General features: G+C 49.0%; 1 protein-coding gene across 3 annotated transcripts in view; it reads left to right on the forward strand.

Annotated features, from left to right (window-relative positions):
- The window catches only part of adamts13 (ADAM metallopeptidase with thrombospondin type 1 motif, 13), a 20604-nt gene continuing 2580 nt past the window's right edge, over window positions 1-18024 (forward strand). The window contains exons 1-29 of one of the 3 annotated variants that reach the window (XM_031570920.2): window positions 1-197; window positions 906-972; window positions 1082-1359; window positions 1449-1616; window positions 1683-1743; window positions 2528-2661; window positions 3037-3120; window positions 3620-3744; window positions 3855-4001; window positions 4348-4482; window positions 5172-5322; window positions 6250-6354; window positions 7176-7327; window positions 7763-7826; window positions 8394-8520; window positions 9322-9470; window positions 9712-9832; window positions 10032-10112; window positions 10575-10756; window positions 11518-11665; window positions 11757-11886; window positions 12826-13005; window positions 13245-13440; window positions 14049-14148; window positions 14474-14603; window positions 15220-15405; window positions 16005-16209; window positions 16596-16935; window positions 17301-17447. In XM_031570920.2, coding sequence (XP_031426780.1) covers window positions 108-197; window positions 906-972; window positions 1082-1359; window positions 1449-1616; window positions 1683-1743; window positions 2528-2661; window positions 3037-3120; window positions 3620-3744; window positions 3855-4001; window positions 4348-4482; window positions 5172-5322; window positions 6250-6354; window positions 7176-7327; window positions 7763-7826; window positions 8394-8520; window positions 9322-9470; window positions 9712-9832; window positions 10032-10112; window positions 10575-10756; window positions 11518-11665; window positions 11757-11886; window positions 12826-13005; window positions 13245-13440; window positions 14049-14148; window positions 14474-14603; window positions 15220-15405; window positions 16005-16209; window positions 16596-16935; window positions 17301-17447 — 4183 coding nt within the window. In that variant the 5' untranslated portion in view covers window positions 1-107. Of the gene's footprint in view, window positions 198-905; window positions 973-1081; window positions 1360-1448; window positions 1617-1682; window positions 1744-2527; window positions 2662-3036; window positions 3121-3619; window positions 3745-3854; window positions 4002-4347; window positions 4483-5171; window positions 5323-6249; window positions 6355-7175; window positions 7328-7762; window positions 7827-8393; window positions 8521-9321; window positions 9471-9711; window positions 9833-10031; window positions 10113-10574; window positions 10757-11517; window positions 11666-11756; window positions 11887-12825; window positions 13006-13244; window positions 13441-14045; window positions 14149-14473; window positions 14604-15219; window positions 15406-16004; window positions 16210-16595; window positions 16936-17300; window positions 17448-18024 lie in introns of all 3 variants that reach the window. The other 2 variants (XM_031570918.2, XM_031570919.2) reach the window with 2 other exon arrangements.

An 18024-nucleotide genomic window follows, 5' to 3' on the forward strand; every position in this document is an offset into this window, starting at 1 on the left:
TGTGTGTGTGTCATCTCTTCATGTGGCCCAGGGCCGTTAGAAACCGTCAGTCCAGCTCCCGGGTCTGTTCCTGCGACGGCTGTAGTTGTCCAGTGTAGGAAGCGGGCATGGCAGCGGGCACAGCAGCACTAGCGCTGCTCGGCATCATACTGTCTCTGCCAAGAGGTGAAACTGCAAGACCCTCAGCTCGGGAGACGGTAAGTGGAAATCTCTGGACAGAGGGAAGGGAAGCTCTGGAGTTTGTAAATAGTTGGGACATCTGTAAAGTGCATTGACCTCTTAACTCTCCGCTGTTTATGTTCCCTTGGGAGAGTTTGATTTAAAATGTTTTATTCAATTTCTTGGCATGAAATCAGCTGCACAGCCTGCATCATATGGAAGTCGTCACTTTTATCTGGTGAAGTTAAAAATCAGTTGGAATATTTGGTTTATTCAACTCAATTCAATTCAATTTCATTTATAAAGCACCACTACAATAAAACGGTCTCAAAGCGCTTCATAGAACCCAGGGCCTGTTATGTTCTCTACTGCAGACAACTTGTATATGTTAAATCATAGAGTCACATGAAGTCCACAATTGATTTTACTGGGTCTGTGTGAATAGGCAACAAGAAAACTATTAACTCTTCACCAAATATTCATCAAACTTTAAACTTTCCTCAAACAAGCCTCACTTAACATCATGTAAACTAATAGCATGATAATTTCCCTGACCTTAACCCCCAGTCTAAGAGAATTTATATTCCTCATTGTCAAGAATGTCATCAAATGATTAGTTGATTGTTTGTGATTTTATTGTAGCATCCAAATAAAGTAGGCCCTGCTGATGAGACCTATGGAAATTAATTAATAAGTACCTATGCATTAAAATGAGTATGAATCCTTTCTCTCTGATTGTCTTCAAGAGCTTCCTGAAGTCTCTGGACCCCCAAGACCTTGAATATTACTTTGGCACCATTTCTGCTGATTCAGGTTGTCATACAACCCTCCTTTATAAGAGCGTTTTTTATTATCATCACACAAACACACACTTACCTACACACTCCCTATGACCTACTGACAGACTCTCTCTGCCCCTCAGTGCCTGAGTTTGAGCTGCTCTGGACAGACTGTCTTTGGGATGAGGTGTCGGCCGGGCCCAGGCTGCCCAGACGCTGTTCCCTCCACACCCAGAGCGAGAGCCTCCAGCTGGGCCGCAGTGAGAGGGAAGGGTCCCTGTCTGGCCCCAATGTGGTGGAGACGGCTCTGAACTCTACCGTAAGCACCGTGAGGAGGAGCCAGGAGGGGGGCTGTGAGACTCTGGAGGTGCTGGGCCCCCCCTACGCCAGAGCTGTCCTCTCCCTCTGCAGGGGGTACATGGTGAGTCAGCCGTGGCATAGCCATGCCTCTCTCATCACTGTGACGGTAGCCATGTGTCTCTGATCTCTGTGACACCTTGTTGCTTACAGCACGGTGTGATTGTGCGTGAGGGAAAGAGGATCCACATCCGGCCACTGCTTCAGAGGCACCTCCCCCTGGCACCAGCTGACAAGCCTCCACACGGCCTGGCCCTCATGGGAGTCCACCATCAGCAGCAGCCTGCTGGGCCTGGAGCAGCTACCGACCCTTCACCGGAAGCAGCCCTAATTGGACACCAGCAGCGTTCCTCTGGGCCTGGAGCAGCTACCGACCCTTCACCGGATGCAGCCCTAATCGGACACCAGCAGCGTTCCTCTGGGCCTGCGCTTCCCACACACACAGGATGTGAGTCACACACAGGCCGGGGCAAAGGCCAGGCATGGTACACACTGCGCGGGTCAGACTGGAGTTCAGAGACTAATTCAGTACTCAGTGTGAATTTTAGATGTAGGCGTGCAACACATTCTTCTCTGACAGTGAACATTTGAATGCGCCAATCACCATCACCGCCCAAGGCAAAAAAATCATATTCCCTTTATTGGAAGAATAGCACGTTATGCCTGAAAATGTCAGGAGAATCAGGGGCAAACCTGTGTCATGGGTGAATGCAGTTATTTAATCTTAGATGTCCTTGAAGTTAACACGTATCCTGGCATGCTTTTATAAAAAGAATAAAATGTTTGCGTCTGGAAAAGGTAGTCTAGTAGTGATTTGGGGTCTTGTCCACCAGGTCAGGGGGCGTAGTTCAGGGAACATCAGGCTACAGTTACAGTGATCGTAAGTAGGTTCCTGATTAAACCACACATAAGTTCCTGATTAAAGATGGTTTCCCTGTAACTCTGTAAATGTATATTCAAGCACGTGTTTGGTAGTTCCCCAGTGGACAGTAATGCTGTAAATGTTGTTTGTGTGTAAGTAAGGTGTGAATGAGTGTGTGTGTAAGTAATGTGTGTAGGAGTGTGTGTGTAAGTATGGTCTGAATGAGAGTGTTTGTAAGGTGTGAATGAGTTTGTGCGTAAGTAATGTATGTAAGAGTGTGTGTTTGGTGGTTCCCCAGTGGACAGTAAGGCTGTAACTGTTGTGTGTGTCAGTAATGTGTGTATGAGTGTGTGTCTGATTGTCCCCCCAGACAGCAGGAGGCAGCGGCGGTCTGCTCTGAGCTCAGAGGTGTCTCATCTGGAGCTACTGGTGGTGGTTGGGCCTGATGTCCAGCAGGTGCACCGTCAGGACACAGAGCGCTACATCCTCACCAACCTCAACATCGTGAGTATCACTGCTGTGTGTGTGTGTGTGTGTGTGTGTGTGTGTGTGTGTGTGGGTGTGTGTGTGTGTGTGTGTGTGTGTGTGTGTCTGTGTGTGTGTGTGTGTGTGTGACACAGAGCGCTACATCCTCACCAACCTCAACATCATGAGTATCATTGCTGTGGGAGTGTGTGTGTGTGTGTGTGTGTGTGTGTGTGTGTGTGTGTGTGTGTGTGTGTGTGTGTGTGTGTGTGTGTGTATGTGTGTGTGACAGAGAGATACATCCTCACCAACATCGTGAGTATCACTGCTGATGCATATGTGTTAATGTTGTGTGTGTGTGTGTTGTGGCTCTCTGTACTGTGCCACCTATCCCCTCTCCTCTCTCTCTCCCAGGCTTCAGAGCTCCTGAGGGACGCCACTCTGGGAGCTAATCTAAGAGTTCATCTGGTCCGCATGATCATCCTCACTGAGCCTGAGGTAAGAGAGTGTCCTACCTCACTGAGGTAAGAGTGTGTGTCCAGCCTCATGAGGTAAGAGTGTGTGTCCAACCTCATGAGGTAAGCGTGTGTGTCCAGCCTCACTGAGGTAAGCGTGTGTGTCCAGCCTCACTGAGGTAAGAGTGTGTGTCCAGCCTCACTTAGGTAAGAGTGTGTGTCCAACCTCACTGAGGTAAGAGTGCGTCGAAACCTCACTGAGGCTGCCAATCCCCCCTCAGATGGTTATTTTATCATGAGGTTAAAGTATGTGACTTTCCTTACGATGTAAGAGTGTGTGATCATCATGAAAAAAGTGTGTGAGAATCATCGTGACATTAGAGTGTGATTGTACCACTGAGGTTAAAGTGGGTTAATCCTCACTGAGCCTTTGGCAAGAGTGTGTGATCGTCTGTCAGGTAACAGTTGTGTGCTGTCTTCTAGAGAGTGAAGAGTGTGTGAAGAGAGTGTGACCTCTCTCATCTTCATTCTCTCTCCTCCAGCCTGAGATCCAGATGACCACCAACATCTCCTCTTCTCTGCGGAGTGTGTGTCAGTGGAGTCATAAGGTCAACCCAGCCAACGACACAGACCCTCTACATGCAGACCTTCTGCTCTACATCACGCGGTTAGAGACCACACACTGCGTAACCATAGTAACCTGGGTCTCTTAGTCTCCATGACGCTGCCTCTATGAGGTCATCTTGTTTCCCTCTTCTTGTCATTGGCTTGTCATAGGTTTGACCTGGTTCTACCCGATGGGAACAAGCTGGTGAGGGGCGTGACACAGTTGGGTGGAGTCTGCACCAGCCAATGGAGTTGTGTCATCACAGAGGACACTGGGTTTGATCTGGGCGTAACCATAGCGCATGAGATTGGCCACAGGTGAAGGCACACACTGTAATCTGGGCGTAACCATAGCGTATGAGATTGGCCACAGGTGAAGGCACACACTGTAATCTGGGCGTAACCAAAGCGTATGAGATTGGCCACAGGTGAAGGCACACACTGTAATCTGGGCGTAACCCAAGCACATCATTGGCCACAGGTGAAGGCACACACTGTAATCTGTGTGACTGGTTTAGCTCACTCTTGCTTCAGAGCCATTTACTCCACTCCATCAGAAATCTCTGGCGTTATAATCTTCTAAAATGTCACATGGTGTACGTTAAATTCTACATTATAGTGACCATTATAACTTCATGTTTGTTTGTTTGTGTGTTTGTTTTAGCTTTAACATTAATCACGATGGGATAGGCAATACCTGCAGCAGCAGTGGCTTCATGATGGCGTCTGATGGAGGTTATAACAGCGTGGACCTCACCTGGTCTCAGTGCAGTAGAGCGCAACTGCAGAGCTTCTTCAGGTAGTCTCACCTCACCTGGTCTCAGTGCAGTAGAACTCACCTGCAGAGCTTCTTCAGGTAGTCTCACCTCACCTGGTCTCAGTGTGGTAGAACTCAACTGCAGAGCTTCTTCAGGTAGTCTCACCTCACCTGGTCTCAGTGCAGTAGAGCGCAACTGCAGAGCTTCTTCAGGTAGTCTCACCTCACCTGGTCTCAGTGCAGGAGAACTCATCTGCAGAGCTTCTTCAGGTAGTCTCACCTCACCTGGTCTCAGTGTAGTAGAACTCAACTGCAGATCTTCTTCAGGTAGTCTCAAGTACGATACAGTGTCCCCATGTATCATAAACGAATGACTACGCATGCATCTGAGAAACATACGATGTAGCTTTACGTAACAAACACCACACACCTACTCAGGAAACACCTAACTAGAAATAAACAGCTGGTGTCTCAAAATAAACACTGAACAAGCTTCTCTAGGCAGCCTCAATGAGAGATAATCAATATTCTTTAAGTAGGCCCAAACTAAAACATCATCTAGCACTTTATTTATAACTCTCACTTTATTTATAACTCTCAAACAAACACTGTGCACAGCCACTCCAAGAAGCCATGAAATCTACACAAACATGGACAGGTAGCTTTGAGTGTACTAAGACCCCCTTAGATGTTAGGTGTGTGCAAATGCAGGTGTCGCCCTCTGCTGGCAGTGCAGGGAAGGCGGACTGTGTGGCAGACCTGCCGGTGATGGGGGGCTCTCTTCAGGACTGGAAGCCGGGTCTGTACTACGGGGTGGACGACCAGTGCAGGATCGCCTTCGGCCGCTCCGCCAGGGCCTGCACATTCACAGCCAATGACATGGTGAGAACCTGATAGCCAATGACGTGTTGAGAACCCACTAGCCAATGACTGTCTCTGGTTCCATGTTGTCTCATTGTTCCGTGCCTGTAGAACACCTCTGTGTGTGTGTGTGTGTGTGTGTGTGTGTGTGTGTGTGTGTGTGTGTGTGTGTGTGTGTGTGTGTGTGTGTGTGTGTGTGTGTGTGTGTGTGTGTGTGTGTGTGTGTGTGTGTGTGTGTGTGTGTGTGTGTGTGTGTGCATCTGTGTGTGCCTGTAGAACAGCACACCTGTGCCTGTAGGGTTAGGGTTAACAGCAGACCCACGTGTGCAGCTGATGAGAGGTGAAGTGAGCAGCTCAGGTGGCCTGTCTGTGCTTGTGCTCTGTACTTTACTAATCACTGGAGTCGGTGGCCATTGATGCAGCATGCTCTGTGCGCTGGTATTTACATTTTACATTTAGTCATTTAGCAGACGCTTTTGTCCAAAGCGACGTACAAGGGAGAGAACAGTCAAGCTAAGAGCAATAAAAAACATGGTGTAACAATAAATACTACTTTACATAAGAATTAGAAAAACGACCTAGAAAGGAAATGTAATGTTGCTGTGACCGTCTCCGTGTGTTAATGTTGCTGTGACTATTTCTGTGTGTTAATGTGTTAATGTTGCTGTGACTGTCTCTTGTGTTGGTATTTGATGTTGCTGTGACTGTCTCTGTGTGTCAGTATTTAATGTTGCTGTGACTGTCTCTTGTGTCGGTATTTAATGTTGCTGTGACTGTCTCTGTGTGTTAATGTTCCTGTGACTGTCTTTGTGTGTTAATGTTCCTGTGACTGTCTCCGTGTGTTAATGTTCCTGTGACTGTCTCCGTGTGTTAATGTGTTAATGTTGCTGTGACTGTCTTTTGTGTCGGTATTTAATGTTGCCGTGACCGTCTCTGTCCTCCCCTCAGACGGCGTGTCGGGTGCTGTCCTGCCACACGGCGCCCGGAGACCAGACGTCCTGCACACGCCTGCTGGTGCCCCTGCTGGATGGCACAGAGTGTGCCCCCGACCAGGTGCCCTCCGCACACACACACTCATCAGGTGCCCTCTGCACACACACACTCATCAGGTCTCTTCCGCACACACACACTCATCAGGTGCCCTCCGCACACACACACTCATCAGGTGCCCTCTGCACACACACACTCATCAGGTGCCCTCCGCACACACACTCCCATCAGGTCTTTTCCGCACACACACACTCATCAGGTCTCTTCCGCACACACACACTCATCAGGTGCCCTCCGCACACACACACTCATCCAGGTCTCTTCTGCACACACACACACATCAGGTCTCTTCCTCACACACACACCCATCAGGTCTCTTCCGCACACACACACTCATCAGGTGCCCTCTGCACACACACACTCATCAGGTGCCCTCCGCACAAACACTCCCATCTGTTTTTTTCCGCACACACACACTCATCAGGTCTCTTCCGCACACACACACTCATCAGGTTCCCTCCGCACACACACTCACATCCGGTCTCTTCTGCACACACACTCTCATCCGGTCACTTCTGCACACACACTCTCATCAGGTCTCCTCTGACACACACTCATCAGGTTTCTTCCACACACACACACACTGTCATCCGGTCTCTTCTGCACACACACTCTCATCAGGTCTCCTCTGACACACACTCATCAGGTTTCTTCCACACACACACACTCTCATCCGGTATCTTCCACACACACACTGCTGTCAGGTCTCTTCCACACACACACTGCTGTCCCCTAACCTAGTCCCCTAACTGTGTCCACTAACCCTGTCCACTAACCCTGTCCCCTGTCCCTGTTCCTTAACCCTGGTGCCCTGCTGTTCTCAGTGGTGCCTGAAGGGGCGCTGTGTGTCTCCGTCCACCCTGAGCGGCTCCATGGTGGTGCACGGCTCCTGGTCCAGCTGGCCCCAGTTCTCCCCGTGCTCTCGCACCTGTGGAGGCGGCGTCTCCTTCAGGAAACGCCAGTGTAACAACCCCAGGTGAGGGATGGCCAACACACCTGAGACACACACGCACACACACAAACACACACACGTACATACACATGCACACACACACACACACACACACACACACACACACACACACACACACATACACACACACAAATACAGTCATACACACACACACACACACACACAAATACACAATACACTCATACACACACACACACACACAAATACACTCATAAACACACACACAGACACACACACACACACACATAAATACAGTCATACACACACACACACAAATACACTAATACACTCATACACACACACACACACACACACACACACATTCACACACACACACACACACACATACACACACACACACACACACACACAAATGTACTCATACATTGTGCATTTGCCCTTGAGTTGTTGATGGTGACTGAAGCCTCTGCCTCTCAGACCTGCGTTTGGAGGAAGAGTGTGTGAAGGGGTGGACACTGAAGCTGAACTTTGTCATCGCCAGGTAACATCCCACAGACCATATTTACAGTACAGGTCAAAAGGTCATGTTTACAGCCCAGGTCAACAGGTCATGTTTACAGTGGACTGGTGTCACTGATATATCCGTTGGACCATTGCCTCTGTCCAGTGTGCGTGTGTGTGTGCGTGTGTGTGTGTGTGCATGCGTGTGTCTGTACAAGTGAGTATGCGTGTGTTCGGGTGTATCTCTACATTCATGAAAATATGTAACTTTTTTAAATGTATGTGGTAAAATGTGTTGCCTTTACTTGGAAAGTGCCCCCTTGGACAGTCCCAGTCTTACCTCTCTTTCTTCTCCTTTCTGCACCCCCCCTTTCTCCTCTCCCCCTCTCTCTGCCCCCCCCCCCCGAACCCCTCTGCCCCCCCCTTCCCTCCTCCTCCCCTCTCCTCTCCTCTGCTCTCCTCTCCTCTCCCCCCTCCGACCCCCTCCTCTCCTCTCCTCTCCTCTCCTCTCCTCTCCTCTCCTCTCCTCTCCTCTCCCCCCTCCTCTCCTCTCATCTCCTCTCCTCTCCTCCTCTCCTCTCCTCTCCTCTCCCCTCCTGTATGTTAGCCGTGTGTCTCTACCCAGCTGGACTTCATGGCTCAGCAGTGCTCCCAGACGGACCACCAGCCCCTTCACCTCTCCCCTGGACAGGCCCTGCACTACACCTGGGTCCCTGCTGTGGGCCACGTCACAGGTGAGCTGTGAGACACGTCACAGGTGAACTGTAAGACACGTCTGAGAGTGAGTTGTCGTCCACATCTACTCCACTCTCTAGATGAGCAGGCTTTAGAGGCAGTGCTTTGACTTTGGCCAGTTAGAATGAGACACGTGGAGAACAGACACATAAACAGCCTTCTCTTCTCCTGGTGTGATTCTGCCATGGTTTTAGATGTGTAACGGCAGACTCATTAAAGGTTACCGTCACATAATGAGGGACAAGACACAAGGTAGTTTAAATTCAATAATAAGAATTTATTATTACCAATATTAACAATCAACAAAATAGGGGTATGAAAAAGGTAATGTTCAATGTCGTGCATGAATGGGTGAATGAATGTATCAATTTGTTAGGTAAATGAATAAGGAAGTGAGAGCTGAAGAAATAGAAAGGGGGACAGATTTAGAAAGAAGTCAAAGAGCCCGTGTGAGAGAGAATATCAACATAGTGCCTACAAGTACCGAAAAGAAGTGCCTAATGAGAGAGAGAGAAACCCTTTTATAGCCCCACCCTAAATACAAGTGCAGACAATAAAGCATTTAGGCTCAGGTTCGTCCTTCCCGTGCACTGGCAGGGCGAAGCCTGAAGGGGGGCACAGGTGGGCGTCACAGATGCTGTCTTCTCTTGACTGAATGCTTTGATGTTATTTCTCATTCTTCTTTTCTCTTAATGCTGTAGGACCCACTAGGTTGTTCCTGGTGTTTATTGCTAGGTTCCAGGTTCCTAATTCCTGGTTCCTAATTCTTGGTTCCTGGTTCTTATTTCCCCTTCTCTTAGGTCATACGCAGTGTAAGCTCATGTGTCGGTCTGAGGGGGAGGACTTCATGGTGAGCCGGGGGTCAAAGTTCATCGATGGGACGCGCTGTGAAGCTGACTGGGCGGTGGATCCAGGGACTGTCACTGCCTGTCTGGAAGGGTTGTGTGAGGTGAGAGGGGATGGTCAGGTGAAGGAGAACAGGTGAAAGGGCATGGTCAGGTGGGCTAGTAGTGTAGAGGTTCTGATTAGTATGGAGTTTGTGTGTGAACTTATGGAAAAATGGACAATGTCAAGTTTGTACCGTGAGCTGGTGTTCTGTAAGGCAAGAGTTTGGCAGTGATGGTGTGTGACTCTAAGGGAGGGTGGGATATGTTCTGTGTAGTACCCTGAGCACATGTTTTGTTTGGTAGGAGTTTGGCTGTGATGGAGTGTTGCACTCTGGGAAGGTGGAGGACATGTGTGGGGTGTGTGGAGGGGATGGGTCCACCTGTCACCTCACCTCTCTCTCTTATGAGGGAGGAGAGACCAGAGGTAAGGGTAATGTCCTGTCACCGCTCTCTCTTATGAGGGAGGAGAGACCAGAGGTAAGGCTTATGTCCTCTCACCTCTCTCTCTGTTTCTATATCTCTGCAACTCTCTCTGTGTAATACATTTCCTCCACCTGTACTTCACTCTCTCACTACTCACTCACCTCCCCTGTGTCTCCTCCTCGTGCTGGTGTGTGTCCTAGATTACGTCACATTCCTGACTGTGCCCATCAACGCCACACAGGTCCGCATCCTCAACTCCAGACCAATCTTCACACACCTGGGTGAGACACTGTGCATTAACACCATTGTGAATGTAACTCACATGACCCTCCTATCACTGCATATCTCACACATGACCCTCCTATCACTGCATATCTCCCACATACTGTGCATATGTAGCTGAGGAGCGCCATAGTCCCTCACTAACTCTTCCTGTCTGTGAAGAAGTGAATCAAATGAACTAGAGTAAAGTGTATTTTTGTCATGTGTCTGTCCTGTATCTGTCCTGTATCTGTCCTCTGTCTGAGCCATGTTTGACCCATGTCTGTCCTGTATCTGTCTTTTGTCTGTCCTGTGTCTGTCCCATGTCTGTCCCATGTCTGTCCTGTGTCTGTCCCATGTTTGTCCTGTGTCTGTCCTGTGTCTGTCCTGTATCTGTCCTGTGTCTGTCCTGTGTCTGTCCTGTGTCTGTTCTGTGTCTGTTCTGTGTCTGTCCTGTGTCTGTGCCATGTCTGTCCTGCCAGCTGTGTTGGTGGGGCACCAGTATGTGGTGTCTGGGAGGGGCGATATCGCCCTCAACACCACCTACCCCTCCCCCCTGGAGGACGAGCACCTGACGTACCACCTGTACCTCACGCCAGACCTCCTGCCCCGCATGGAGGAGATTACCCTACCGGGACCAGTGCAGGAAAACACACACATACAGGTGAGGGCGCACGCACACACACACACACACTCACACACACACACACACACACACACACACACACACACACACACACATACAGGTGTACACACACACACACACACACACACAGATACAAACATACACACACAGGTGAGGGCACACACATACACACACAGGTGAGGGCACACACACACACACAAACACACCCACACACACATACAGCGTTTCACTCACATTTGTGACTATACATAGATGTGTGCGAACTGTAAAATGTATTTAGGAGCATTTAGGTGCAAATAAAAAAGTGTTTTTACTGGTTATATCGTTTGTGTCTGAATGAACTGAGCAGACTAAGAAGAAACACTTGATCACAGAGGTATTAATACCATTCATACCGTTTATACTGTTAATATACATTAAGGAAGGGATAATGGACAACACGGCATTAGAAGAAAATAATGCAGGTCCCAGATGGTAATGCTGAACCCAAGTGTGTTACGTTAATTTGCTAAAACTGACTTGTTTGTAGAATGACACACTGCGTCTTTTCTTAAAGGCCCAATTATGCTCTTCCAAGTAGCTTTTTGTGCATGTAAACGGTCTGCAAAGTTACAAAGCCCAAAGCCCAATCACCAGAGGGAGTAGCTCTCTCCCACAGAAACCACTTTTGTCAGCTGCCTGAAACGCATAGGTTGAATTCCAGCCCCTTTTTCCTTGTTACAAGATGATGCAATCTAGTAAAACACAGTGAGATGGTGTGTTGTCCTTCCTTCGACCAGGTTTATCGTAAGTATGGCAAGGAGTATGGAAAGCAGACGGACCCCAGCATCACCTACCAGTACTACATACCTGACAGTGCTGGGGAGGACACACCTCGGGGCCACTGGTCAGCCGTCACCGGCCCCTGCACAGTCACCTGTGGGACAGGTAGGAGTCACCTGTGGGACAGGTAGGAGGAGTGCAGTATGTGCTGTGTGTGTGTTTTACTGTGACTGTCATACCCCTCGCTCACCTGCAGGCACCCAGCAGGCCGTGTCTGTGTGCGTGGAGGAGGGCAGTCAGGAGCAGCTGGACGAGGCCTTCTGTGAGACGTCTGACAGGATGCCAACCGTACAGAGGGAGTGCAGCATGCCAGCATGCCCACCCAGGTGCCCTTAAAGCCCCTTGAACAGCAAACACAGCAGGCTGTCTATAGATAGGACTCAGAGGTGCCCACACAAGTGCCCCACAACACACAGAGACATGCCATGAGCAGAACCTGCAGCAGTCCCTCTCAGACAGAACATGTAGCTATGGTTCTATGCAGACAAAACATGTAGCTTTGGTTCTCTGCAGACAGAACATGTAGCTATGGTTCTATGCAGACAGAACATGTAGCTATGGTTCTATGCAGACAGAACATGTAGCTATGGTTCTCTGCAGACACAACATGTAGCAACTGAGGTTCTTTACTGAAGGAGATGGTAATGCTGAACACGCTTATACCACAGTTGCCACACTTATGAGAGTATATACAGTATATATATATATATAATTTATACAATATATAATCTATATAATAGATATCATTTCCACGTCTTGGTCGCTAAAACGTGCTCGCTTTGTAGAAGGACTTCACTCCGCCACACACTGAGTCTTTTCTTAAAGGCCTTGCAGTGACATTATGAGAGCTGATGCCCTGGCTGAGTGCTGTGTGTGTTGTTGTGTTCTTCTCCCTCATCCATCATGAATAGGGTTTGAATGTTAGCGCTGTGAGCTGTCTGCACGTAGTAAACAGCTGCTGCTGTCAGACAGGCAGGCGTGTGATACAGAGGATCAGGAGCTCTGGTAGATTAGATTCTCAGAGGCTAATCAAGCTCTGTGCCCTGTCAGCTATGTGGTAAGCGTCAGACAGCCACTGACATAATGATTGGTGTGTCTGTGTGTGTGTGTGTGTGTGTGTGTGTGTGTGTGTATGTATGCCCACTCATATCTGTGTATCCCTGTATGTGTGTGTGTGTATGTGTGTATGTGTGTGTGTGTGTGTGTGTGTGTGTGTGTGTGTGTGTGTGTGTGTGTGTGTGTGTGTGTGTGTGTGTGCGTGTCAGCTGGAAGGAGGGTGAGTTTGGGCCCTGCAGCGCCTCCTGTGGCGGAGGAGTGCAGGTGCGGGAACTGAGTTGTGTGCAGACTCGGGGCCAAGAGCAGGTGGAGGTGCCAGCCTCTCTGTGCCCTCAGGACTCCGTGCCCGTGGCAGTGGGCACCTGTGCCACCCAACCCTGCCCTGCCAGGTAGCACATCACCTCATATACACTCATATACACTCAGAGTTTCATTGCAAGGGAACAGGGGGCTAGATACACACACCACAGGTGTACTCCTTACAGATATGTCTCAGAACACACCAGCTATGGGTCAGAATACAGGTATACGGCACATTACTGCTGGTATAAAGATGTGTGTGTGTGTGTGTGTGTGTGTGTGTGTGTGTGTGTGTGTGTGTGTGTGTGTGTGTGTGTGTGTGTTGTAGGTGGCAAGTCTCTGACCCGGGTGTGTGTTCTGCCGTGTGTGGGCCCGGCGAGGCCCAGCAGAACGTGACGTGTGTGCAGGTCCAGCAGGGCCAGGAGTCCGAGGTGGAACCCAGTCTGTGCCCAGAGCCGCAGCCCCCAGACTCGGTGCCCTGTGTGGTGGACGTGTGTCCCATCGGCTGGGAGAGCATGGCCAAGGTGAGAGGCTCAAAGCCAGAGGGACTGCCCTGGACAAACACCATAGATGGTCCAAAGATAGACAAGACAAATGGGTTAAAAATAGAGTTACTTAAGGGTGGTGAGCAGGGTGTCAGTGAATGACTCCAGTGTCATTATGCTCTGGTCTGCGTGTGTCCTCTGTTGCCTCTGTCTCTATGTGTCCTCTGCAGCTGTCTCTACTGTCTCTGTGTCCTCTGCAGCTATCAGTGTCTCTATGTGTCCTCTGCTGCCTCTGTCTCTAAGTGTCCACTGCTGCCACTGTCTCTATGTGTCCTCTGCAGCTGTCAGTGTCTCTGTGTCCTCTGCAGCTATCAGTGTCTATGTGTCCTCTGCTGCCTCTGCTGCCTCAGACTCTAAGTGTCCTCTGCACCTGTGTGTGTCTCTATGTGTCCTCTCCTGCCTCTGCTGTCTCTCTGTGTCTCTATGTGTCCTCTGCTGCCTCTGCTGTCTGTGTCTCTATCTGTCTCCCTGTTGGGCTCAGCTGTCTCTGTCTCTATGTGTCTCTATGTGTCCTCTGCAGCTGTCTCTGTCTGTCTCTATGTGTCCACTGCAGCTGTCTCTATCTGTCTCCCTGTTGGGCTCAGCAGGATCATCAGACTCCTCCAGTGGTTCTGGCCCGCTCAAAGGCAGTCCCTGTGTACGTATGGAGCCCTGTGATTGGTCACTGTTCCAGCAGCTGTGGGAACGGTAAGAGTTAGATCTACACCAATCACATCATCACATGTACCCACAGCGGCGATGAGGTGTGTTACTGTAAATATACTCAGCTGTGTGTGTGTTCAGGTACACTAGAGATGTGTTACTGTAAATATACTCAGCTGTGTGTGTGTGTGTGTCTGTGTGTGTGTGTGTGTGTGTGTGTTCAGGTACACTGCCGGTGTGTTACTGTAAATATACTCAGCTGTGTGTGTGTGTGTTCAGGTACACTGACGGTGTGTTACTGTAAATATACTCAGCTGTGTGTGTGTGTGTGTGTGTGTGTTCGTGTGTGTGTGTGTGTGTGTGTGTTCAGGTACACTGCAGGTGTGGTACACCTGTGTGGATCACCAGTCACGGTTTGGGGTGCCGGAGTTCCACTGTGACCCCTCCAGCAAACCCGAACCCCACACTGAGCCCTGCAACCCCACGCCTTGCCCCCCCGTGTGAGTGACCCAGACTTCCTGTAGAACACTCACACAGAGCTGTGTGCTAAACATGCCAGTAGTTAGGCATGAAATGAATTATGAAATTCATAATTATAAAAGTGTGGGATATTTGAATATGATTCAGAAGGAATGTCAGATAATTCATTTCATTAGTTTGAGGATCAGATACATACACAACACGATGTAAAAAAAAGGGTTTGGCCCACCGGGTAGAGGGGTGGGTCATTATACACATTCTAAGCTTTCTGATTGGATGGTGTCAGGTTAGAAGTCAGGATTTGATTGGTTACAGGGTCAGCCATTCAGGGCTGGAGTGGGAGTGTCATTTTGTCAGGAACATTTCTAGATTTCTTCTCTTATTGTGATTTAAGTATTGCAATAAACCCTGCTGAAGAATTCGACATTTGCTGGCATCCCGACTCCATTGATTGGCAAAGATCCGTGGTCTTTGTTTAGACGCAACAAAAGCTAGCAAGAGCTCCCACCAAATTGGGTGGTATCATTGTGATATGCGACTCTATTGAAGATGTATTTAAGACCACTTTGTTCATTGTTGCTCTTTTCCTGTAGACAGTGTGCATAAGGTTTTTCAGGCCTTGCTGCTTGTATCCAGCAGGTGGCGCTACATGGAGGGTGTGTGCAGTGTGACGTGCGGCGCTGGGATGGCCCGTAGGGTGCTGTACTGCGCCAGGAGCACAGAGGGCACTGAGAGGGAGGAGGTGGTCAGCGACGCAGAGTGCCTGTCCATACCCAGACCAGTGGACATGGTGGAGTGCAACACTGAACCCTGTCCTGCCAGGTACACACAACGCATCCTTCAGTTCCTATCAACGCTGGCAAACACCATGTATCCATAAAGTGTTGCCTGCTGTTCAAGATTTCAAAACAATCAAAAAAGTTTCCACATGTAGAGAAAGTATAAGGATATAAGTATAAGTGTTAAGTACTGTAGACTTCTATCTAGAAGCAGCCAGTGTAGAAATGGAAGTTCTTGTATTAAAATCAGTTCGGCATTAGTGCGACTTTCCATTGCAGGAATGCGGGGCTCTTCCCAGGTGGCGCAAGCGTCTACAGGAACGGCCCCCTAATCGGCCCTTCCTGCCTTTCTGTTTCCATTGCGGTGCAGGAACTACCGGGCCTACATTAAGTCCAAGCGTGACAAAATAATGACATACTTCTCAAGCAGCAGCACCAACATAAGGCTGTTAAACAAGAGATTTTCAAGAGAACGTTTTTATAACGTTATTATAACGGATTAACCCAAAGTCGAGTCGACGGACACTCAATTTCATTTGATTGAATTTGCTGCGGGAATTCTCCAAAATTGTGGTTAAAATGCTGTGATTTTGAGTTTTTTTTTTTACCTGTGCCGTGTCCGTCTCTACCTGTCCTCATCAGATGGAAGGTTCTGACGGGGGGGGTTTGCTCTGCGTCCTGCGGTCTGGGTGTGTTGGAGAGGAGTGTGTCGTGTGTGCAGTTTGAGCGGGGGCAGGAGCAGAGCGTACCTGAGGACAGGTGCGCCCAGGTGAAGAAGCCCCCCAGCCTCGTGCCCTGCAGAGTACAGCTGTGCACCTTCAGATGGGACATGCGTGAGTGGAGCAAGGTAATCAACACACACACACACACACACACACACTCTCTCTCTCTCTCTCTCTCTCTCTCTCAAACAAACAAACAAACACACACACACACTCTCTCACACACACACACACACTCACATACACACACACATTCTCTCTATCTCGATCTATCTCCCTTTCTCTCTCTATCTCTCTCTTACACACACACACACACACACGAACACATGGCTTTTTTTGCCAAATATTATCCTCCAGTAATTACAATGATTTTAATTGCTCTTCCTTTCAACATTAATTCTGGCCTTAGATTGATAAATCTTGTACCTGCTCATGACCCGTACCGCTCACGCTCGTGTTCCTCTGACCCGTACCGCTCACACTCATGACCTCTGACCTCTGACCCCCATAGTGCTCGGTGCCGTGTGGTTATGGGATCCGGATGCGACCCGTTTCCTGTGTGGGCCCGTCCCACCCCGACCCGGTCAGCCCCCTGCTCTGCATGCACATCCCCAAACCCATCACCATCCAGGCCTGCAACGCCGGCGACTGCGGCACCCACACACACACACACCCCACACACCCCACACACACACACACGACGGGCCAGGTCCCCAGCCAGGACTCAGAAGAGGAGGCAAACCCAGACCTGATGCCTCTGACATCACCGACCCCCACGCACCTCTCCATCAGCCCAACCGCCCCGCAGGCCGCCATCACCACGGCAATGCCAACCCCGCCCTCTCAAAACAGTGAGTGGGTGTTACTTTCAGAGTTGGCATGTATGTGTGTCAGAGGCAATTGTATGTGTGTACTATGTCAGTCTCAGGTGTGTGTGTGTTTGAAGAGTGGGGGCTGCCACCGCAAGGTCTTCTGGGTAAAGCAGAGTCGTATATGATACACATGTATGATACTGGTGCTCTGTTCTCCTCTGACTGGTTGACCTGTGCTACACTTCCAGCTGATGCACCTATATAAAGCGTTGCGCTTGCTGTACATAAAAAACATTATGGAATACAATATAAAGCTTTGCGCTTGCTGTACTTAAAAAGAGAAACACAGCACTGAACGAATTTCCCTTCTGCTTTGTCCTGACTGATGTTCCCCTTTCCTCTAGATCTGTGTGGACAGCTTCTTCTCCAACCATCCGGAACCATAGACCTGAGAAACGTAACTCAGAGGAGATGCATCGTTGCTATTGGTCGACCACTGGATGAAGTCATCAACATTAAATTTGAGTCCAGCACTCTGGACTGCAAGGCCAGTGAGTGTTTATGAAGTCACTTCCTGTCATGTGTTACCTGTAGGAGTACCGTAATTTCCGGACTATTGAGCGCACCTGAATATAACCCACTGAATTTTTCAAAAATAATTATTTTTAACATAAATAAGCCGCACATGTCTATAAGCCGCAGGTGCCTACCGGTACATTGAAAGAAATGAACTTTACACAGGCTAAAATGAATATCAAAAGTAATACAATAGTGATGCATATTATTAGTTTTGCCAGTTAAGATAAGTGCACTGTTGCTTTAAGAGAGCACAGTTGCAAGAGTCAATCAGAAGCTAGAACGTTAGATTGAAGACAGAGAGATAGAAGAAAGACGCTAGTTTGAAACCAGTGAGCTAAAGAACTTGAAAAGACTGGATTTGTATTGTAGTAAACTTTTATTTTCTAAAGTGTTTTGAGTTGTGTTCTGTCTACGCCGGTAGACTGTGGTTATTTTGACATTAGTTAAGTTATTGAGAGATACTGAGAAATCGCGTGGAGCTAAGCATCCATGCAGCTGCATCCATGCTAGCATCCTAGCTCCACAAAGCCACCGTAAACACAAAGCAAC

The sequence above is a fragment of the Clupea harengus genome, chromosome 7, assembly GCF_900700415.2.
Source record: "Clupea harengus chromosome 7, Ch_v2.0.2, whole genome shotgun sequence".
NCBI lineage: Eukaryota > Metazoa > Chordata > Actinopteri > Clupeiformes > Clupeidae > Clupea > Clupea harengus.